Here is a 23953-nt window from a genome sequence, read left to right as displayed (position 1 = left end):
TATATATCTATTTATCTATCTACACACACACACACACACTCACACACACACACACACACACGAAGGCCTGAAGTTTGTGAACCTGTTGCAACAATGTTGCTAACCTTTTTTGATATCCGAGGGATGATTCATTATGAATTTGTACCAACCGGACAATTAACCAAGCTTACTATTTAGAAGTGCTGAAAAGTCAGCGTGGAAAAGTTAGATGACCTGAACTTTTTGCCACCAATTCATGGCTCTTGCATCACGACAATGCACCAGCTCACATGGCACTGTCTGTGAGGGAGTTTTTAGCCAGTAGACAAATAGCTGTATCGGAACACCCTCCCTATTCACCTAATCTGGCTCCCAATGACTTCTTTCTTCACCCAAAGATAAAGGAAATATTGAAAGGAAGACATTTGGATGGCATTTGAGACATTATGGGTAATACGATGACAGCTCTGATGGCCATTCCAGTAAGAGTTCCAAAATTGCTTTGAAGAGTGGACTAGGCACTGGCGTCAGTGCATATCTTCCCAAGGGGAGTACTTCGAAGTTGACTGTAGTGATAGTCAGCAATGAAGTTTGTAGGACTTTTTCTAGGATGAGTTCACGAACTTAATTGTCATGCCTCATATTTCACTCCAAAATTGACAAGGTTCAAAGGACAGCAACCATTATGCAAAACGAAGTACAATTGTCCCTCTGTATTGGTGGAGGATTGGTTCCATGACCCTGACAGATACCAAAATCAATTGATGCTCAAGTCTCATAAAAATGGCATAGTATTTGCATATAACTCACGCACATCTTCCCATACACTTTAAATAGTGCAAATACTCTGTAAATAGCTGTTACATTGTACTGTTTAGGGAGTAACAACAAGAAAAGTCCGCACGTGTTCAGTACAGAGGCAACCATCCTGGGCCTAAATACACAATACACATCAGCAACAAAGTAACTTTTTCTCCCCCAACACTTTCTATGCAGGGTTGGTTCATTCTGGTTGGTGGAATCAGTGGCAGATATGAAGGGCCAACCACACATTCCAAGTAGAAAATCTAAAAAAAATTTCTGTACTGTACTTTCATATCCTACATCCAGGTGGCAAATAACATTTCCTCCTTTCGTAGTTCTTCCTTTAACGCATAAAATTGGCAGGCAGGACAAAAGGAAGTCACCAACACAGTCCAGTTGGGAGCGTCTCTGGACGACCTCATCCCTACCGGCGCACATCCCTACAGGTGGGAAAATAAAGCAAACAACTCTCAAAACGCCACAGCACTAACTGTTTAAGAAAACAAACTCTCAGTGCAATTTTCCGAATCCAGGGACTTTCAGGGACCTGCCTAGTTCTTGGGACAGCTAAGCACTGGGGTGGGGGGTTGTCAGACCAGCCTCTGGCTCCGGGGGAGTGACTCGAGGACCGCTTGTTCCTCGGCTCCGAGTGAACTAGAAGTTAAAATGTGTAAAACAGCGACAATGTGTAACTTTGCGATTGACCCTGCAGTACCTTCTCGGACGCTTACACACTCGGCTAGGGGACAACGAGAGGAAATCGGGGACCAACCAGGCCGCCTCAGTCCCGGCAGACGCCAAGCCCCACCCCCAGCGGGTTGACCCGGAAGTGCTCGGCGGCGGCCGCGGCGGCGGGGGTGTGGGCGGAGGCGGGAGCGCGGCCTTACCGGCGCACACGCGCGCGCTCCCCGCGGAACTCCCGCCGGCTGCGCGGCGCTCTCCCGGAGGCGCGCCCGAGCCGCCGCCGCCGCCGCCGTCGCCGCCGCCGCCAACATGGCCGAGACGAGCGAAGAGGTGGCGGTGCTGGTACAGCGGGTGGTGAAGGACATCACCAACGCCTTCAGGAGGAACCCGCACATGTGAGTTGCGCGCAAGCGGTGCCCCCGCCTCCACCGCCTCCGGGGGTCGTCGGGAGCGGGCAGGGACCCGGCCAAGCCTCGAGCCGACCTCGGGCGGCGGCGAGAGGACGGCAGCTCCTGGCCCGCGTGCCCCTCCTAAGAGGGGACAGAGCGAGGTCGCGGCGGGACCGTTGTCGGCCTCCACCGGGCCCGGTTTCCGCTAGTGGAACGCGCTCGCCGGCGAGTCCCTAGAAGTGACCCGGGCAAATCAAGACGGAGCGAGTTTGTTGCGCGCTCCCTCCCACCCCTTTCCCCGGAGTTCAGGAAACTCGAAAGACTTCCTCCGTGTGTCCACATCCTACATCCTTGTAAGGTACACGGGCACACACGCGAGGTGGGTCTGTACCTTTGTAAAGGCAGCGCGTTCGGGGTTCATCCAGGACGTTGGGGAGAGGGCTGACCGGTCATCTTATTCTTAATGGGCCGAAAACCCCTCCTTTTATTAACCAAAGGTCGGTTGAGGCTGCTTTTGATTTTCACTTCATTTTTCCCCAGATTGTAGAGAGACTTCGATGAAACATTCTGTTTTGAAGGTGAACGGCATTCTCAACAGTGTAGCTTCTGTAGGCTGATGTATAAAGTAGATGAAACCTCGACACTTTGTAGCATTAGCTGATTCATAGTTACAAGGAGCAAGCATGTTAACTTTTTTTATCCAAACATTGCCGCCCTCTTTAAGCAGAGCACCACAGTGCGGACATGTATCTTTCCCTCTTCCTTTCCGTTTTACGTGGAGTCCTCTGGGAAGAAACTGTATTTTTTCTGACACTTCTGCTTTTAAGTAGCAAGTAAAGACGGAGCTATTGAAGGAGAGAGATTATCTACAACATTCTACAAAAGAGTTAGGAAGAAGCAAGAGTGTAGCTCTTTTCCCATCCCTCTTCCTCCCAAAAGAAAGACACTTGCAATCCACTTTTACATTATTTTCACTTTAATTGTTTATGGAGTTTATTTTTAATATTTTATTCTTTAAACTGGAACACGGGAATTATTCTTTTTAAGCGTTCTAACCTCTTAAGCTTTTCTGCCTAAGAGAGGTGCCAAACCTACATCTAGATGAAGTGTTCTTTTCCTTCACTGTGATGCTTATCAAAGAATTAAGAAGCCTTTGGATGTCTTATGCCCTTGTGGCACACAGTTGGAGACCTGCGACTGTGTCTCATTAAAAACAAAACACTAATGGCCTCAAAACACACCTGCCTCCTCTGACAACATTCACTTCCTTTCCCCTTGTGACTGCTGCCTTTTTCAAAATGAATGTTTGGAATGATTTCCTGGCAGTAACCATAGCGAGTACCAGGCCTTCTAAAGAATGCTTTGATGTCTTGTATATCAGTCTTTCAATCCCTTTTTGAGAATGAGAGCTTTAGTGCAAATAAGAGACATCTTCCAAAAAAAAAAAAAAAAATGTTGAATAAATGAAGGGCTATTTTCTCATCAGTGATGTTATGTTTCTTGAAGAAATTATAGCAGCTGTTAGAAAGAAGTCAGATAAGTACAGTTAGCACCTTAGTTTCTCCTCTTTGAGGTAGGTTAGGAAAGCATCAGTATTTTATATATGAGGAAACAGATTGAGTGTTCATTGGTTTGGCAGGTTGACACAGTGCTGTTTGGAACACATCCCGGTTCTTCTGGATCACATTTATTGAAACTCATAACGGATTTTAATACCTTCCTTAATCATATTTTTATGATGAAATCTCATTAATGTGCTCTCTATCAATGCAGAATTTGTAATTATTTTAAGCATTTGGGTCATTCAAGATTTAAAAGTATGAAATAAGATGGGCATTTGAAATGACATGTAATATAGGTCTGAAAAGTTAAGTAGCTTAACCTATTGCTTAATAATAGTCTTCAGTTATCTTTTAATACACATTTCCGACAGTAACAATATCTTCAGTAATATTACTGTACATCTTTTAAAATGTCTTATAATTTGAACTTTTCAAAATTGCCCATACTTTTTCCCCAGTCTTTTTCCAAAATAAAGAGGCTATATTTCTAGTTAAAAGGAAAAAAAAATTATTTACCTAAGTTAGTACCTAATTGCACTTTTCAGTATTTAAAAAAAAAAGAAAAATTTCATTCTTTACTTTTTGTTTTCCTTTCCCTCTCCCCAAACACAAGATAGATTGTAGTTTTATTAGCCAACATCTCCATTAAACATGCTGACTTTGTAGAAATATCTAGTCAGGAAGTGTTGAAGATACAGTGGATGAGAGGTGGATGTTGGTACTCAGAGGTGTGGATAGGTTACCTGCTCTCATCCTCAGTTTTCTCTGGATCTAATGAGGCTGATAAGAACCCAGGAAAATCACCTCACACGGTGTCTGGCACTTAGTTGTCACTAGGTAAATATTAGGCTTAACCTGCCTTCGTGTTCTTCAGAAAGTATAATGGTGTTGATGAAGGTGAAGCACTCTATGAACTGAAAAATACCATAGAAATGTTGTTTGTGTGGTTGACTTTTATTAGAGACTATTGGAAAAACAACCAAAGGCTTGACCCAGGATCTGGCGTTAGCTTAATGTATAGCCCCTGTACTAATGTGGAAGACAACTGTTTACGGTGGAATTAAGGTCATGTCGAAGATCTCCAGCAAGTTATTTTTTTATTACTCTTTTAAATAGTTACTGAACTTGCACTGTTTATGAGGTCCTGTAGGTTCTATCTTCATAGTGGAATAGGAAGAAGTATAAAATACAGTTCTACTCAAGGCACTCACTGGAATATCTATGATGCTGGAAATAGTTTGTATCTGTGCTGTCCAGTGTAGTAGTTACTAGCCGTATGTGGCTATGGAGTGCTTGAAATGTGGTTAATGTGAACGAGGAGCTGAATTTTAAATATTACTTAATCTTAATTGATTTGTACATAAAGGCCGCATGTGCCTAGTGACTAGTGTGTGCTACAATGCAGGTCTGGGTGGAGACCGAAGACCTACCTGCAGGAACAGTAAATTAACCCTGCAAAGTGTTGAATGATTAAGGTTAGACTACTAGTATGGTGAACAAGTACTATGTGAGTCTGTTAGAAGTGGAAGGGAGGCAGGGTATATCTTGATCAAGGCCCTTAAGGGAGATGGTGGGTTTTGCGCTGAACTTTGAAGGCCACAGGGAACAGTAAATTAACCCAAAATAGCAAAATGTGATTGAAAAAATATACAGTAGGGCCAGATTATGGAAGTCCTTGACTGTGTAGTTTAATTTCTTTCATTCCATGCACTCATTCAGCAAAAGAGCACTTCTATTTGGCAGAGGCAATGCTAGTCTCTAGCTCTACAGGACTAAGTGGGGTGTAAATTAGTGAATACACCACACAGGGTCCCTGCCCTAATGGAACTTTTAACAGATCAACACACCGATTATGAAAAGAGCTCCAAAGGATAAGAAGAATACTTTGAAAGAATAATAACAGAGAGGCCTAAATTAGATTAGAAGGTCAGTATAGTTGGTTTTGAGAAAATAACAGATTGAGATATGAGGGATGGATGAAAGTTGGTTCAGGGAAAATATACTTCCTAGATAGTGGGTAGGCCTCAGTGAAAAGTTCTGAGTAAAGGATTAGTAATGAAAGGCAGTTTTAGATTGCAAGTTGAAGAATCGGAAACTATAGTCTTGTCTTACACTTGATTTTTATCTATTTATTTAAACAATTGTTGTCAAAGTCTGGGTTTGGAGTCTGACAGTCCTGGGTTTGAGTCTTGGCTTGTCATTTACTAGCTTTGCAGACTTAGACATGAGTCCTTCCTCATTTTTAAAACGGGGTTAAAATTCCTACTTTAGTAAGACTGTTGTGCAGAATAAATGAAATGGTGTATGTAAAATCTAACACAAAATATAACATACAATAAACACTCAATAAACAGTAGTAATTTATGTAGCTTTTTCTAACTAAGCTGAGTGATATAATTTCAGTGATACACAGTCTTTAGAATTGGGAAAGCCTCTGGGGGCTCTGAAATACCTTAATCACCAATAAAGTTTTAATTATCAATATGTAAGAGTCAGTTCCTATTAGAACATTTGCTAACTTTCCTTTTTGGTCATTCTGGAAAAAATTCCAGTTTGAAGAGAAATAAAAATAAAATAACTATTAGATTTAAAAGACTTGTACCATTTCCTGAATCCTTGGGCTGTTTTCTGTTAGTTGCTCCACTTTGCAGGGTTCAGGTTTTAGTATTTGGGGACCATCCTTCTCTCCCAGAAGACAAGCTGGTTAATATTTTGTGAATAATAAGTGGGCCCACTCTAGTTGACAATGTTTCTGAAAAGTACAGTGGAGAAACTGTCTAAACATGAGGAACAAAATCAGAATCAGTGTTATGTGAACTTTGAACTTCATCTGGAAGCCAGTGGATCCCATTGTGAAGTGAAGCACTTGAGAGATGTGTTGGGGCCGGCCTGGTGGCTCAGGCCTCCAGGGGATGGTGGGCTGCGCCTCCTGCAACTCACATCGAAAGGACAACAACTTGACTTGGAAAAAGTCCTGTTCCCCAATAAAAAGTCCTGTTCCCCTTACCCCCCCCAAAAAAAGAGAGAGAGATGTATTACGCTGTATGATCTTTTTAAGTAAAAATGTTGCTATTCCTTTGAAGCAGCCTTCGAAGGTAACCTTAAAAAGTGAGCATTGTGGTATGTATCTCTGAAAAGATTAGAACTTGATCGTTATCCCAAATCTTCATCTCTTTAAAAATCCTATGACCTTGGTAATACAGGTATTTACTTGAGTATCCTTAAATACCAGGAATCTCAATTTCCAGAAACCTGAAAATATAAAAGAATGGAATTTGATGGTAGTGAAGGAGTCAGAAGTTTCTAAGACTATTTCACGTGAAAATAAGTGGAGATGTATTTGATATTTATAACACATTCATTGCAACCATTAAAAATATATAAAATTAGTAGAAAAATGGTTAATGTGAATTAAGTTTTTGTTTTTGTTGTTTTTAAAAAAGGATTATAAAGGAGTATGTCCAACATAATCCCACTTTTGTAAAACATTTAGGAAAAAAGGATGCAATCCCAAATAATAATAGTGGTAGAGGGATGATAGATGACTTTTAGTTTGTTTTTTCCCGGAGTTTTCCAACTTGTCTTGAGTCTGAAATTAAAATTTAAATACCAGAAGTCTAGAAATAATTAATCTAAATCCTGCTGACTTTCACTGATGTCTTTATCTTCACTCCAGCTTCAAGGGTTTGGGGCTAAGTATTAGAAGGACCAGATTTTTAATTTAGCCACTGGCAATATGACCTTGGGTAATCCTGTGGACCTTATTGGACCTCAGTTTCCTTATTTGATAAAATGAGAGACTGGAGAAACGAGGTCCCTTCCAATTTTAAAATGATTCTGGAACCCTAAATTATCTGGGAAAAAAAGTGGACTATGACCTAAGGGACTAGGCACAGAAGTCTGAAGTCAAGCACACCATTACTGGGAGGCTTACTGACCTACCTATCTTTATAAAGCACAGGGATATTTTTAGGAAGCAGTAAAGCAGTGTGTCTTAGGGTCAGATAACTTGACAAATGCTTAACATTCTTTTCCTCAGCTTCTCATTATCTGTTAAGCAAAGAACTTTTCTGCTTGACCTCAGACTGTTAACTGAATTAATGGTGACATCATTTTTGCTTGGCACTTCTTAGCTTACCACATTCTGTACATTGTATTATTTGCTTTTCATATAGACAGGGAAGGCACCATTATTTCTGTATTTCAGGTGAGCATACTGATGGCAACTGACTTGCCAAAATCACATTGACTGTTGGTGGTAGAACGGAGACTAACGGGAACCCTGGACCTTGGAAGATGAAGTGCTTTTGTCTCTACATAGTATTCCTCTCTTTTAAATTTTCTTTATTTCCTGGTGCTTTCCATCCCTTATACGACTGTTTTCATTCTTACATGAGAATAGCTGCCAGGTTTCTTAGTCATAAAATTTGAAAGCAGGATTAGACCACGTGGCCCATTTCTTTTATTTAGAGACATAATGCAGTTCCACCATTTTTTAGAAATGAGGTCTATAGAGGCCAAGTGACATGATCTGTACATTGACAGAGCTAGGACTTGGACCCACTGCGTTAGCAAGAAGTCAGAGGAAATGTTCTTTCGCAGAGTCAAGGAGCAATATTCTTAATTATTCATTTGAATATTATCGCTGAATAATTTAATTGAATATTGCACCGAAGTGCACGGACCATCAGTCTTTCAGTAGCAATTATTGAGCAACTGCTATATCCAAAGCATTCTTGTGTTTTTAATTATTTCTTGGAAGAATGGTAGCCAACTAAAGTAATGTGGTTTTTTTGTATGCGTGCAGATGGCTCTGTTCTGTCATTTAGGTAGTAAATTATTAGTTGGGCATTTTACTTTTGGTTTAAATAGTAAGCAAGGCTGGTTGTTACATTGTGAATTTTCAGTTATAACACCCTCTCACACCCTCTCCTAAAAGAAACCAAACTATACCCAGAAATTAGGATTCTTTTATTCTTGTTACTGTAGCATTCATGTTATTGACTTTTGCAGTTCTTTAAAGTGTTTTAAGTGGTTATTAGACCCAGAAAACAAACTTTTCTTGAAATAATTGCACTGAGGTTTTTTTAAATACCAGAAATTCCAACATATATTAGTCAGGTATAGATCTAGATATGGCTGGTTTTCCTATCATCAAATACAAATACAAAAACATATTTTTAAATATGTCCTGGGCATTGACCTCAGATGCTCTCTCAGCATTGGCTTATTCTTCCTACCGAACTTTATTTGCATTATAGAATGGCAAAGTGATAACATTTTATTATAGATATTGACAGGACTTCACAGCAAAACTATCAGCTCTGTGAAGTCTGGGACCCCCTTGTTTTATTTATTTTTGTATTTGCAGAACCTAATGCAGAACCCAGTACATTGTAGTAGTTAGTACTCATAAGCTGTTTAGATTGTACTGACATGGTGTACTGAAACACCTCCGAATCAACTGAGCCCATTGTCAGGACAAAAAGCCTTAGGTCAGTCTCAGAAATTACTTGTGAGTTAAATTAGCTTGAAAGAATGGTTAATGACTTGCAACTCCTAGATTACTCTTGTTTATTGAGAGAGATATACATCCCTATGTCACTAATGAAGTGATCGGTAGGCAGGTTAACTTTGAGCTATCCAGTTTATAGAGTTTCCAGGGAGGATTTTTAGTTCCACAGCCTCCCACCAATTTGTGTTGGTGGCCTAACAAAAAAAAGAGGACTTTTCTTATAACCTGTAATTGGACACGTTTTTTCCCTCCTTTCACCTGTCAAACTGCTATCTTCTTGGCAGGGGTATCCCAGGGACCCCTATGGGATATCCCAGTATCCCATAATAGATATTGTCACACCCAAGCTCTGAAAACCCATTATTTTTTTTTAAAACAATAAAAAAATCTATTTAGACACTCTAAAATATTGTTATTTATGTCAATTGTTCTTATTAAAAGGTTTCTTGTTAGCTATTCGTTAATTAAGGGAAGGAAATACTATTTGAGAAAATGCTTCATGTAGGCCAGAATTATAACTTCTTTATAGTTGAAAGGCATGTGTGCAGATTTTGCAAAAACATTTTATGTTTACTGGTTCATTTACTATGTAAGTCAACTGCCCTGCATATTGTTTATTAAATACCGGGCTGTAACATAAATTTTCAACTTAAGTTGAGGTGGATTGAAGGATACAGATGCCTTAGATGAAAATGTTCAAATTATGAAATGTATTTTGTGTTTTAATAACATTAGTTGTTTTGTTTTAATTCAGTTAAATATAAAGGATTATAAAGAAGAAAACATGGCCCACAATCTCAACTACAAGATAACTTTTGTTGATAATTTGTTTCCATTCTACATATATTTATTAGCAGGCAAGCATAAATATAGTTGTTGACATTTTTTAGAAATAGAAATAATACATACAGGTGATTAGTAAATTTAAACTGTATAAAAATGAAATCCTTCCTTTCCCCAATAGTTTCTTGGTATTGTTCTGAGAAATTTTTTAATACATTGGTATATCTTTCCTTTTAATTATTAAAAAAAAAGGCTTTGTGCTGTGCACTGGCATTTTGCTTTTTGTTTGTTTCGTATATCTTGGCATACTTTTCAGACCAGCATATACAGATCTACCTCATTTTTTTAAAAACTCTATCACGTGGATAAGCCATATTTATTTTACCAGTCCTCTATTGATACACATTTAGATTATTTCAATTTTTGAAGTGTTATAGTAAATATACTATTTGTGTATTTTGGTATAGGACAATTTCTGAGCAGTGGAATGGCTGGGTCAAAGAGTATGTGTGTTCAAAATTTTGAAAGACATTTTTAAATTTCCATCTGAAGAGTAGACTGATTTTCATTCCTGTCAGCAAGGAGTACAGCATACTAATTTTTCTATAATGTTAGTATTTTTAGAAACTGGTGATTTTTAAAAAAAATTTCTACCAAGCCAGTAAGTGAGTTAAATAATATTTTTAAGAAAGGAAAATAAGTGAATTAAAAAAAAACTACTGTAGGATTGAAAACATTTTAAAGGCTAGTATTCTTATCTTTAATTCTTTTTTATGTTTTACATATTAAGAGATGAAATTGGCCTGATCCCATGTCCTGAAGCTAGGTATAACCGGAGTCCCATAGTCCTGGTTGAAAACAAACTTGGTGTGGAGAGCTGGTGTGTCAAGTTCCTTTTACCGTATGTCCACAACAAGCTCCTTTTGTACAGAATGAGAAAGCAATGGCTGAACAAAGATGGTAAGTATGAACTCTGTCCTCCTTCGTTTTTTAGAATCAGCATGGAATATAGTGGGAAGAACCTTCTCTGGGTGTTGACATTCCCAGAGTCTAGTTCTGGCTCTTATTCACTGCCTGGGTGGTGCTTACTCTGTCAAGCAGGAGTTTGGACTCATCAGTAGTTTTCAAATTTTGCATCCATAGTGATGCTGTGGTGCCTCACGCAGGGTGCCAGGGCACCTACTACAGCCTAAGCAGTAAATCAGAGTAATTCTGCTATTTATCTTTTTACAGATTGGGGACATTTATAAAACTTTATTTGAAGAAGACGTCCTATGGCTTAAAAAAAAAAAAGAAGTTTAAAAATGACTGAGCAGGACTATAGTTGCTACAAGCTCAGATTCTCTGGTTTCTGATCCGTTAGTTCTTTATGAGCAATAGAAATCATTTTAGTAGCAGCCCAAGTGAGATAATGGAGGCATGGTGGTGGCGGTTACACTGTGAACCAGCTCGGCGATTTGTGAAGGTGGTGTTGCAATGAATCCCAGCTGAGCTCTGCCCCTCTGTGTCCTGTTCCTGTGCAGTTGTGAGCAAAAGGAAACCATCCCAGCATTCACTTCTCTCCTGATGCAGACAGTTCTTGGCTGATCAGGCAGTTCCTATTCCACCTGGTCTCTTTTCTTAGTTTTCCCCCACATGTGATATTAAGCCTTTTTATACACACATTGGTTACTTTATTGGTAAAAGTGAGACCTCACTTTTTCCAAGACCACGTTCTTGACTGTTTTTGTAAAGCTCCTGCCCCTTCCCACATCTAGCATTTCAAAAATGCTTAGTATGCCTGGTGGCTAATTTTGAGTAAGAACTTTGTTTCCTAGAGAATTTAATTACCAGTTTGGTAACCAGTACCAAGGGCCTACTGATAGCAAAAGCTGTTTTAAGTGCTGTAGGGGATAAAAAGATGAATAATACATTTCTCTTTACTCAAGAAGCTTACAGTTGAGTGAAAAACAATGTTTTTGTGGAGTGTTACCAACCGAATGACATAGCCATTTCCTTACGTTCCTCTCAGCTTTGTCCTTAATATAGTGTCGTAATAGGTTAATAGCACTTATCCCTATTTATGTGTTTATTTTATTATTTTATTATTTTTTCTTTTCCCTATTTAGGCTCCCAGAAAAGTTGTCTGATTTGAAGATTTAATGTGTGAAATAGTTTGTATTTTCTGTGTGTTTCGTTCATTTGTCTGATGTGTATATATCTTAATTAAAAAGCTATGCCTAAGTTTATGGCATAGCTTAAGTTTGTGGCATTAAGTTAAACGTGTAAGTTGAGGCATAAACTGAAAGGTAAAGAAGGGTATTTATCTGTTATTTATCTGAACACTCTTTTGTTCTCCATTCTATCACTCTATAATAGGTTTTGGTAACATTAAGGGACAGCGTAATACTATATTAGTCCATCAGGTTAATTTTTGCCAAACAGAGGTGTACGGTGTGTGCTATGGTGCACAGAAATGTGTGGAGCCAACACATAACTAATCCTGGGAGAGGAGACAATGGTGCTCTTGTAGAGAGGAAACTGTACATTTTAAAATGTCAAAGGCTAGTTTTGTTTCAGATCAGTATTTTTTGCCCATTCATGTGCTAGCCCAGCCCTCCTTCCAGCAGCCTTCCAAGTCCCTCTGTCCATTTCCCTCTTTCTTGTATTTCTGGACACTGCCCATTGGCATTGCTAAATTCCTCATCGTGTAGCCAGTCTCGATAGGCCCAGAAGGACCCGGGCGGATCAAATAGTTAATAAGCTCACTCACACGAATAGCTGGCATCTAAACTCTGAATTCTGATGCCCCTGTGCATGTGTACAGAAGCGACTTGATTTTATCAAAACCTGTACTCGCATGCAAGCAGTTTTCCATTTTACTTGTTTGGTGAGTGGGGACAGCATAGGTTAGTGTGGTGTCACATAAAACTCAAGTTGTACGAGATCATGTTATTAGTAAAAATATGGAAGTGAATTTCTGATTCAACAGAAAAAGATGCCTGAAAATCCTGACTAACATAAGAATAGTCAGCCAAACTTGTGAACTGAAGCTACTAGAACACGGGTGAATCCTGCTAAGAAAAAAAAAGTAAAAAATATGTGGAAAAAAGCAGTTATTTCATGAAAATGCTGTACCTTTAAAACTGGTTTTGTAGAAAATATCTGTACAAGAAGAGCCAAGTAAAGAACAATTTAAGAACAGTTTCAGAAATGTCAGTGTCTCTGTGATTAATCATGCCAAAATCCTAGGCACCCCCAAAAGTGTATTCCGTAACTGAAGGTGACCTTTGTTCTTGGGATAAATTGTTTTTTTCTTTTTAACCAAACAATTCATGCTTTCATTCCTGCGCTGAATTCCTTACATGTTTGGAAAGCATCTGTACGTATTAGGGTTCTCCAGATAAACAACCAGCAGAAAATTTTATAAGTACATAAATATATAAAAGGCAATTATGACACGTTGGCTTGCCTGATTACAGAGGTTGAGAAGGCCCACGATCTGCTTTCCTCAGGCTGGGACCCAGGAAAGCCAGTGATGGAATTTAGTTTGAGTCCCAAGCCAGAGAAGATGAGATGTTCCCACTCAAGTAGACTGGCAGGAAGCCAGAAAGGGGCGAATTCCTCCTCCTTCCTTCTCTTGTTCTTACTCGGGCCCTCACCAGCGTGGATGATGCTCCTCTGCATTGGGGAGGGCAGTCTGCTTTCCCCGTGCCAGTCTCATCTGGAAGCACCCTCACAGACACCCTCAGAAATCAGGATTAAAAATGTTTCATCTGGGCACCCTGCAGCCAATCAAGTGTAACCATGGTTTAACTAAAACTAATCATCACAGCATCTCTGATGAATTACTTAGAGACTGATACTTTTTACAAGTTCTATGCCGTAGTGGCCATATTTGGTTTGGGAGAGGAATGATACTGTAATTCCTATTTTTTGAGAAATCCATCACAAAAAGAAAGAGAAGCCCACAGCATTGGAGTCCTTACTGGGCAGACCTCTGCCCTGCACAGTGCATGATGTGCCCTTATTGACTGTCTCTACGTGTGCTCTTCCATCACCTTCTTTTCTCCTCCCTCTTTCTCACAAGTTCTGCTCCATAACTGAGCTCTCGCTTTAAAAACCATCTTCAGCTCTCCATTTCTTATTTTTCATCTGGACAAAATCATTACCTCATAACAGGTCTCCACCATTTTCAGTCTCTTCTGTAATCTGTGTCCATCATGCCACTAGCCAGTTGTCCCAAACAGTACTTCCCAGAAACACAGTTTGAGAGATGCTTTTCTGAAATATATATCCACTCATCTTATTTCATAATGCCTTCAGGGTCATGGTAGAGTTGACATGACATTTAAGGGTTTTCATAATCTGCCCCAGCCTACATGACCAGCCTTTTCCTTTACTGTAAATTCACCATCAGAGGTTGGAGATTCTCAGCCCCCAGACTGAAGCCAGCCCACAGATATATTTTGTTTGGGCTTGGATAATGTTTTTAAAATTGTTTTTAATTAGTTGGGTAAACATTTACAATCAGGGTGAACATTTAAAATTAAGATAGAAATCTGGATTTCTGTCTTCACTTGAAAAGTCAGAAACCATGGGTCCATACGTTTGTGCATGGCACCGACGGGCAGAGGCTCACAGCTCCTGCTTTTCCTGACTGGGCAAGCCTGGTCCAGTTGACCACAACCTTCTCATGTCCTTCAGACACTGAGTATCATCAGGTTTGCTTGGATATGTTTTGACATTCATTTGAAATACACTGTTCTATTCTTGGATTTTGCTGTGTCCTAGTGCCGGGCTTCCGTGCCTTTGCTGAGGCCATGCTCATGTCTTACTTTGTCACCACTGTTGTGGTTGCCAGCACACACACCCACTCACCATGAAGCTTCTGATCTAGGAAACAGTAATTACTCCTCTTCACTCCTATGGGAGTCCTTTATTCAGACTGCTTGCATGGGAACACCACACTTGATTGTAGTTGGTTATTTCAATAACATTTTTTCCCAGCTTGATTGTGAGTTTGTTAGAAAAAGAGAGTATGGCTTGTCTTTATCAGCACCTCACGTGTTCAACAGACATTTATCAAATAAGTAACCGAGTTTGGTAAGTAAGAGGTTTTAGCGTAGTTTGGCCATCCATTCTGTAATAAATGAGCTTTCTGGTGGTTACCACTTACATAGCTTTACCTCAAGCTTCATATGGTAACCTAAGTGTATTTTGGAGGAAGAGATTAATCAGTCAAAGTTGACCTTGAATTTATTTCTAAATGCATGAAAATGGTATCCCTGTTAGAGATAGTTGTCAAACGCAGTGACTGTTACCAGATAACTGCAGGCCTTGGACCATTTCTCGAATGCAAGGCTGCAAAGAAAGCGTATTGATTTTTCTCTGGCTTTTCTGTAGCATACTTCTATCCTCTCCTTGTTACAGCTGGAATTTAGCTTGCTTTCCTGTGTATGATGTGCGCTTACTCATTTTCTTCTTGGGATGTGATGATAAGTTATTAATATATATTGGAGTGTGCTTAACAAAGAAGCAGTTATTTGCTGTTATATGTTCTGCTGGTTGGAGAGAGATCTGTTTAATTCAAGAGATGGTAGGGAAATAAGTAGTTCACATGATCCGGGTAAAACTGCAAAGGAAAATGGTATATAATCGATGAAATGTAGAGTGAAATAGTTGCAGACAACTGTTGATCACACATGTTTATCTTTAGATCTTTGGCTCAGTCTTCACTCAAGAGGGTAGAGGAACTGTAGATAGCGTGCTAGACTGGAAAGAGCATCTCTTTGCAGAAAAACAGACCTGGATTTACATGCAGTTACTTCAGGCAAATTACTTACCCTCTTCCTGTTCTCATACTGCTAGGTCTCAGGGTTGTTGTGATGATCACATGAATTAGTGTTTGTAAAGCTCCCAGCATACTGCGTGGCAGGTAGTAGGCTCTCCAGAAACATTGCTTTCCTTTGTCTCATTTAGCCAGAGCCAATGAGGAAGAAGAGCAGAAAAGTAAATGTAATTCAGGAGTGATTCTTTTATTATGGCCAGTGTTTCTAACCTAATTACTTCTCCTTCATTGGCCCTTTCCCGTTTCTACATTCCATTTCACCCCCGCCCCCCCTTTGGATCAGGCTGGAATGCTTCCTGAAGTCCTGTCTGAATTTGAGTCTTGAATTAGGGAGAGTTAGTGGTTTGTCACAGAGGAGAGGAGAAAGGGCCTGTGACTGTACGTGTTCCTGGTCACCACTGATGGTTGGTTGAGGCTGTTGATACGTTTTAAATTCTGAGATTCTTAGAAGTTGAGAAGTACCCTCTGCTCAGCTGTCACTGCTCAGAGGGCTCAGGAGATTATTTTCCTCCTTCTGGTCGACCCCAATCCCAGTATCATTTGTGGAACTGGTCTAGGAAATACAAGTTTTGTAACAGGAGTTATCATTAAGTGCCTACTGTGTCAGGTACTGTCTTACCACTTCATGGGTATGAATCATGTAGTGCCCCCATGAGAGTGTACTATTGTTAGGTCCATTTTACACACGAGGAGGACATTAAGCACAGAAAGATAAAGCGGTAAGTCCAGGAACTTCCCAGTAAGTGGTAGAACTGGGCTCTGAACCCGACGGTTGCTATTACCGTTAGAGGGAGACCCTCCGTTAAAGGAAATGTTACTTTGATCAGCCTTCCTCTGTTCACACAGCCACAGAAGGAAAAGCGGAGACTTAGGTACTTTTGATTGTTAGTTTTTGCCTTGCTGCTGTACAGAAGTATCTCTCTCATGGAGGATGAGTTTGTCTTCATCTATGGGTGGGGTGGGAAGAGTTGCATTAGAAGTACAAACAAATTATTAATGACCATTGGTCACACACCTTTTTTTTAATGCAGAATGGGAGAGTCCAAGAAATGAGATACCAATTTATCAGGTAGTATAATGGATTTAGAAAATTGTAGACTTCAAAAGAAATTGTGATTGTGAAAATTCAGTGAAATAATGTTAAGTATTTATGCCTAGGAACCAATAATACCAAATAATTATAACAATATTTATTATTTTATTTACTTAGAATTTAATATGAGCATGGTAGAGGTTTCCTTAATTTCATATTATGCCCTAGGTTGATCATTTTAATCCCCAAATTCTCTTTTCAGTTTCAGTAAAATGAAGACAATGTTTAAATATTACTGATTTTGTTTTATAAAATATAGGTTTATGGAGATTATTTGAATATATAGAAATTCTGTCAAGACCATGATAGATAAATAGCTAATGAATATGAATACGCTGTTCATAAGATGAAAATAGAAAATAGTAAACAAAATGAAAATGTTCATATTAATAATTATCAAGATGTAAATTAAAACAGTATCAAGGTGTAATGTTTTATTTGCCACATTCATTTTTTAAAATCTAATTATATAGGACAGTTACAGGAACATAAGTACATTCATGTTACTCTTGGCAATATACATAGAGTCCATTTGGAGGACCATTGGAAATGCTTAATAGGAGCTATACTGATATTTATATTATTTAACATAGTAGTTCTAGTCCTAGAAATATAGCTACAGAAAATAATCTGTGAGACAAAGTGTTCTAAAATGTTTTTAGCAATGTTATCTATAACAGTAAAAACAAACAGGAAACACTCTAAAGCATAAGATAGTATATTAAACTAAGGGATTGTTAGGCAGCTGTTAAAAATGTATACTATAGCAATATAGGAGAATGCATATGTAATAATGTTGAATGAAAAAACAAAATTGTGTATTATCATTGCTATAGCTATGTAAAAATGTGTGTAAAAGGATAATCTTCGCAGGAGAATGGAAATGAACTGTGTGAAATAAATTGGATTGTGAGTGATTTTTTCCCCCCTTTTTGAAAATTTGCACATGGTCAGTTCTTGAAATATTTGTGGAAATGAATAGTGGTATAGAAATTGTTTGTTTTCCTTGGTAAATATAAAATTAGTGCCAAAAGCTACTAAAAGAATGAAGAGGTTGATTTGATTATTCTTTATAGGCATATTTATTACAAAATTATTTCAATGTCAACTTTTAAAAAAGAGTTATACTTATCATAAATAGAAGGAAATCTTGAGAATAATTTCCTTATCCCTGACAGCTTAGAGTAAGGCGTATCTATCATTAAAATTACTATATGACATGAGATATATATGTTACATAATGTGAGCTATATATCTATATAAAATAAAATAAAAAGGACCTTAAAGAGAAGCCAAGATTTAAAGAGCAGGACTATTTGTTTTTAATATGACTTCTCTTTATTTTAGAATTGATAGATGTCACATGCACCCTGCTGCTTCTAAACCCAGATTTTACCACTGCCTGGAACGTGAGGTACGTCTTTTCATCAGCGATAAAATGAAATGGTCCAAATTTCTGAAGAAAGCCCCATGAGTTGTTAGCTTTTTGAAAAATGAAATAGAAACCATATATCCATGGCATCTTACACTTATTTCTTCACCCATTCTTTATAATATCTCCATAAGTTTAACATAACACTTTGTCCCTTTTTGCATGTTTATATCTGTTCTCCATAAGCTTCTTTCCTGAAATATAAATTGTCAGGTTGAATTACATTTACCATTTGATACTTGCCTTTATTTTCCTTCCTTTTTAGAGGAGTAGGGGCAGTCAGCAGAACTGGTTGTGTAGTAAAGCATTGGTTAGTATATGTTTGAGAAGCACTGCAGTGGTGTAGGGTGAGCATTCAAAGTCACAAACATTTAGTCTCAGTTTAGTCACTATGTAACATAACATTGTGACCTCTGAACACAAATCACCTGTAGTCTCTAACAATCAGTATTTTGAAGAGGGATCACATTTTATTGATATCTTAAGTTCTTTAATTCTGATTGTTGTAGCTTTACACACAAAATGTTTTGTAGAAATATTGAAATTCAGATCAGATTCATTTTTTTCTTTGATGTTTTTTTAGTTAAACAATGTATGTGGTTTTAAAACCTTAGTGGTTCCTTAGACTAACATAAATTCTCTTAGAGGAAAGCAGGATACAAATTATAAGTAAATAAAAGTGAAGTCCTGTTGAACATTGTGAATGCATTTAAAATTTTCCTATGGGAAAGAGCCATAGATTATAGCTCTTTATCTTTAGAGATGACCTAAACAATATTTAATTTTCTGTGTATGTTAAGCAAGGTTATGTTCTGAGTTAGTGTTTCTTAATACCAATTGAATTTTGTACTTAACTGATTTTTTAAAATTTAGGTAACTTCTATTGTATGTCTTTTTTAAATTGTCTTTTGAATAATTAATGATCAGATATTTAAATAGTAAGGAAAGTATAGAATGAGATATATGACTTTAAAAATTTACATAAGTTTAGATTCTGATTTTATTTTATGGAAAGACCACAGTGGTTAGGGAATAGACTAATGTTTCTGAGTGGTTACTGTATTCCAGAGACTGTACTACAACTTTATACGTTATCTCATTTAATCCACATAATAATTGATAATATTTGTTCATTCATTCATCAAATATTTATTGATTAACTACTGTGTGCCAGATTCTAGGCACTGGGAATAGAGCCATGAACAAAACAAAAATCCCTGTTCTTGTGGAATTTTTATTCTAGCAGAGGAAGAAAAGCAATAAGGACATTCACAAGTAAAATATATAACAGACCAAGTGTTAGCAAATCCCGTGGGGGAAAAGATGGGAGAGTAAGGTAGGGAAGGCCGGAAAGAGGATGGGAAGGGTGGTATTGCCATTTTAAAAAGGAGACATTTGAGCAAAGATTGGCATAAAATCAGGGATCAGGTTTTATAACTCTGGCTCCTGTGCGGAAAATAGACTGCAGGGGTGTAGGGAGTGATTAGGAAGTTAAGTGGTTGCAGTATATCTCACTGCTTCTCTCACTGCAGTATATCTTACAACAGTGGTTGCAGTGAGATATACTGGTGACTTGAAGTAGAGCTCGGCAGTAGAAGCTGTGAGAAGTCATAAGATTCTCACTGTATTTTATAAACTATATAAGCTTTGTATTTAATAAACTGGTTTTAACGACACAGACGATGAATTGGATGTGAGAGAACAAAGAGAGTCAAGTTTGACTCTGGTTTTTGCTCTGAGCAGCTGAAAAGATGGGAGTTGCCATTTAATGAAATGGGGACACCTGGAAGGAGGACAGATTTAGGTAGGGGTTGCTGGTTGGAAGTTCAGTTTGGGATATTCAGTTTGTGTCTAGTTAATTGTGTATGAATCTAAAGTTCAGGCGCGAGTTCTAGGCCAGATGTAAATTTGGGAATCACTAGAAAACAGATGGTACTTAAAGCCGTGAGATTATTTGAAATACCAAGGGGAGTGAGTATAGATAGAGAAGAGAACCACTGGGGTTTCTTGAGTTGCACAGTCTAGTATAGTAGCCACTAGCTGCATGTGGCTGTTTCCCCTTGAAATGTGACTCGTCTCAATTGAGATGTGCTATAAAGTGTAAACTGCACATCAGATTTTGAAGACTCAATACCCCCAAAAAAGTAAAATGTCTTATTAATACTTTCTATAGTTATTACATGTTGAAATTATATTTTGGAGATAATTGAGTTAAATATATTACTTTATACTTGTTTTTAATGTAGCTGTTAAAACATTTTTAATTGCATGTATGGCTCATGTTTGCGACTCATTTCTGTTGGACAGTGCTGTTCTAGAGTTTGTGAGATGAGAAATAATCAGCAAAGGAGACTTTTAGGAAGGTACTATAAACTTACAGCTGAGAACTTTCATAAGGGTAGGGGCCATGTCTTGTGTTTTTTTGTGTTTTTTTTTTCCCTTTGTTTCCTTAGCATCTAACACTCTAGTGTCTAGCACGTAATAGATACTTCCTTCGCAGACTGGGCACTGGAAAATAATTAAATTCAGTGAAAAAGAAATGAGGGTAATAGAGAAGTGGGAGATAATTTTATTCATGTTCTCATATTCCTCATCATTAGAGAGAAATTGAAAATCCTTTAACAAAAAAAGATTCTGACAAACATAATGTATATACATACATATTATTTATTGTATGTTCTAAAGGGCAATTTAGGGTAGGAGAAAGAATCTAGTTTTAAGATACATGGATCTTAGTCCTATTTCATCAGTTAACTACCAGGTGACTTTGGGCAAAACCCAAACAGTTGAGGGCAAAACCTCAACAGTTTTAGTTTCCATATAAGTGAAATAAAAGATTTGAATTGGGTGATTTTTTTTTTTATTTTTATTTATTTATTTATTTTTTTGAAATTGACTTTTTGATTATGTGTGATTTGGTCTTATGAAGGGAAATTGCTCCATAAATTCTAATTTCAATGATGTTAATAGTTAATCTTGAAAGTATTCTAGTAAGATGATTAATAAAGTTTTATGCTAGATGAGTAGAAAGGAAATCTGGATTTTTTAAAAAAATTGTGGCTATGTGTTCTAGTAAGTTTTAATTTGTATTAGTAAGATTGACATATGAAGACAAAGAGTCACGAAAACATTATGAGGAAAAACCAGCTTTGGAAGTAAACTGATCTAATCCTATAAGATCTTTTGCAAGTCAAAAACTCAATATTTTATGTTTAATTGTTGGTGTTCTCTGCAGTAACTCTGGGAAGCATTGAGTGATTTTTGACTGTATTTTATAAATTGCTAAAAGATGTTATAACACATTGGTAGTTCAGTTTATAGGTGTTGCAGTGTTAGAGGAAAAAATACAAGCAAGAATAAGTTTTGGAGCTGATTTCCTGTGATTACATAGTGAGCAATGCATATAGTTTAAAAATCTAGCTGGTTATAGGAAAAAATGACAGGTATTTTTTTTTTTTTGCTTTGAAAATTGGTGAATTATTTGATGGAAAACGTTGACTTCATAATAATGTCGTATTTTTCCATCAGTCTATGAACGTAGAGTAAGCAGGACATCTTTGAGCAACTAGACTAGCTGACAACAAGCTCCAATGATTCATGTCCTTTACTCATAGCCTACAGATTTAAAATGGTAACTTGATTTTCTGATGGTCTGATGGTTCTGAAACTTTGAGCTTGGAGACCTTGAGCAAGTTACTGAATCTCTCCCAGCTTCAGTTTCCTCATCTGTAAAATTGAGTTAATATTAGGTTGTGCCATATGAAATTGTTTTTGTAGATCAGAAACAATGAAATCCAAGCATCCAGAACCTGATTTCTCATACCATTCTCCAATAAAAGGAACGGGGCTTTTTGGAGAAATGGCTGAATCTAGGGCCAGGGCAAGGAATATACAAGGTGACCCTGGCACATCTTAGAGGGTCAGAAAATAAGGAAGTACTTAAAAAACAGTATGATGGGAGTACGTCAGAGGACTTCCAGTGGCCAAAGCTGGAAGAATTTGAGCAATAAACTCTTACAGTATTGGCTTATACCCCAAAGTATAAAATGGATATCCATAAGTCCATGCTGATGAATGAATGAATGATGAATAAACAAATAAATAAGTGGGAGACAATAGACTAATCTGCCCATGTAGAAGAATCCCAAATAATTTATCTAGATAACCCCCCTCAAGGAGATGGAGCATAACTACCTACTTCTTAAATGTGTCTTCCTTCCAAAAAGTACAGTGGAGAACCCTGACATACACTATCTCAACCAGGTAATCAAGGGCAACATCAACAATGACAAGTCATTCTTATATTATGTGCCCTTGATATGATGTAATGAAAATGGCACTTTACCTTTGTGGTCTCTTTCTCCTCAAAACCCACAACCCTAGTCTAACCATGAGAAAAACATCATACAAAATTACCTGATCAGTACTCTTCAAAACTGTCAAGGCCATCAAAACAAGGTATATCTGAGGGGCCAAGAGGAGCCTAAGGAGACGTTAACAGCCAAATGTAATGTGATATCCTGGATGGGACCCTGGAATAGAAAAAGGACATTTGGTAAGAACTAAGGAATTCTGAGTAAAGTATGGACTTTTAATAGTAATCTTTCGATACTGGTAGATATACCATGATAATATGTTAATAATAAAGGAAACTGGGAAGAGGGCATACAGGAATTCTCTTTAATATTCTTACATCTTTTCCATAAATTTTAAACAATTTAAAATAAAAAGTTTATTTTTAAAAACAATTGAGTATCGGCAATTTCATAGGGTTCAACATAATACATAGTTACAGGATTGTTGGGAATTAAATTAGATAATGTATGTAAATCACTTAACACAGTGTCTGACTCAGGAGAAGTGTTAAATAAATGGTAGTTTTTATGAGGATGACTTTTATTATTATTGTTATTTCAGACAGAATAACAAGGTTGGGAGGGAAAAGCGTGTCATTTACTTAACGATGTATTTACTATGTTTCAAATACAGAGTTAACCAGTGGAGATTTAGCCATAGACAAGATACACATGGCCCTTCGTCACCTATACATCTTGGGTAGAGTGAGAGCAGAGCCCTAACTGTTAGTTTGAGGTGGAGAGAAGACAGGAAAACTTAAAAAAATAATAATATGAACTTTGCCAAAGTATAAAAGTACAGTGACTCTTACATAGAGGAATAAAACCCACCACTCACCTTAGTAACTCCTGGGCGCTCCCGTGGGTGTATTGGAGCTTTGGCACTAGCTGATTTTCAAAACAGTGAACTGGAGTCTTCAAGAGAAAGTGATGAGATTTTTTTATATATACTCTGTTTAAACAGTAAGTGAAATATGTAGCAAAAATTTTAAAGGAGTAACTTACTCCTTGGAAAAGTCGGCTGTGTGAAAAACCTCATTCCTTTTATAATTCTACCTTTTGTTTCTTAAAACTTGTTTAGTCTACTCCCTTCTCCCACCTTGTAAAAAGTCAGCTCTACACAACAGGGTTGCCTGTGTAGCGTGGCACTGTTCCTTACCTCCCCTGCTTTCTCCTCCCAAAACAACACAGATGCCTTTTCCTTTCCTAGGTAGTTTTTCCCACATTTATTTCGTGGCCTTCACTTCACTCCTTCCTGTGTTAGCAGTGTGCCACCTAAAGCTTTTAGGATGAATCTAGAAGCACAGCTTATTTAGTATGCCTGAAAATAAAGCCTCCTCAAATTTAGGGCAGTATTTTATTTCAATAGGAAAAGGTAAAAAAAAAATTTTTTTAAGCTAATATCAGTATGTACATGAAATAAGCAAATGTCTTAATATTTAATTTTTCAATTTAGTTACACACTTTTAAAAGAACATGTGACATTTTAATTTATAAATTTTTCATTTTCCTACTCACATTTCATTA

At 37.7% G+C, this 23953-nt stretch overlaps 1 protein-coding gene across 1 annotated transcript in view; it reads left to right on the top strand.

Annotated features, from left to right (window-relative positions):
• Nucleotides 1–1702: 1702 nt before the first annotated feature.
• PTAR1 (protein prenyltransferase alpha subunit repeat containing 1) overlaps nt 1703–23953 on the top strand; it is a 47159-nt gene continuing 24908 nt past the window's right edge. Inside the window, exons 1-3 of the mRNA XM_033123008.1 lie at nt 1703–1862; nt 10507–10676; nt 17987–18053. Of these exons, the coding sequence (XP_032978899.1) occupies nt 1777–1862; nt 10507–10676; nt 17987–18053 (323 nt within the window). The 5' untranslated portion in view covers nt 1703–1776. The remainder of the gene's footprint in view (nt 1863–10506; nt 10677–17986; nt 18054–23953) is intronic.

Source organism: Rhinolophus ferrumequinum, chromosome 12, assembly GCF_004115265.2.
Source record: "Rhinolophus ferrumequinum isolate MPI-CBG mRhiFer1 chromosome 12, mRhiFer1_v1.p, whole genome shotgun sequence".
Taxonomy (NCBI): Eukaryota; Metazoa; Chordata; class Mammalia; order Chiroptera; family Rhinolophidae; genus Rhinolophus; species Rhinolophus ferrumequinum.
The sequence above is the reverse complement of the archived record's forward strand: the minus strand, read 5'-3'. Positions and strand labels throughout refer to the sequence as shown.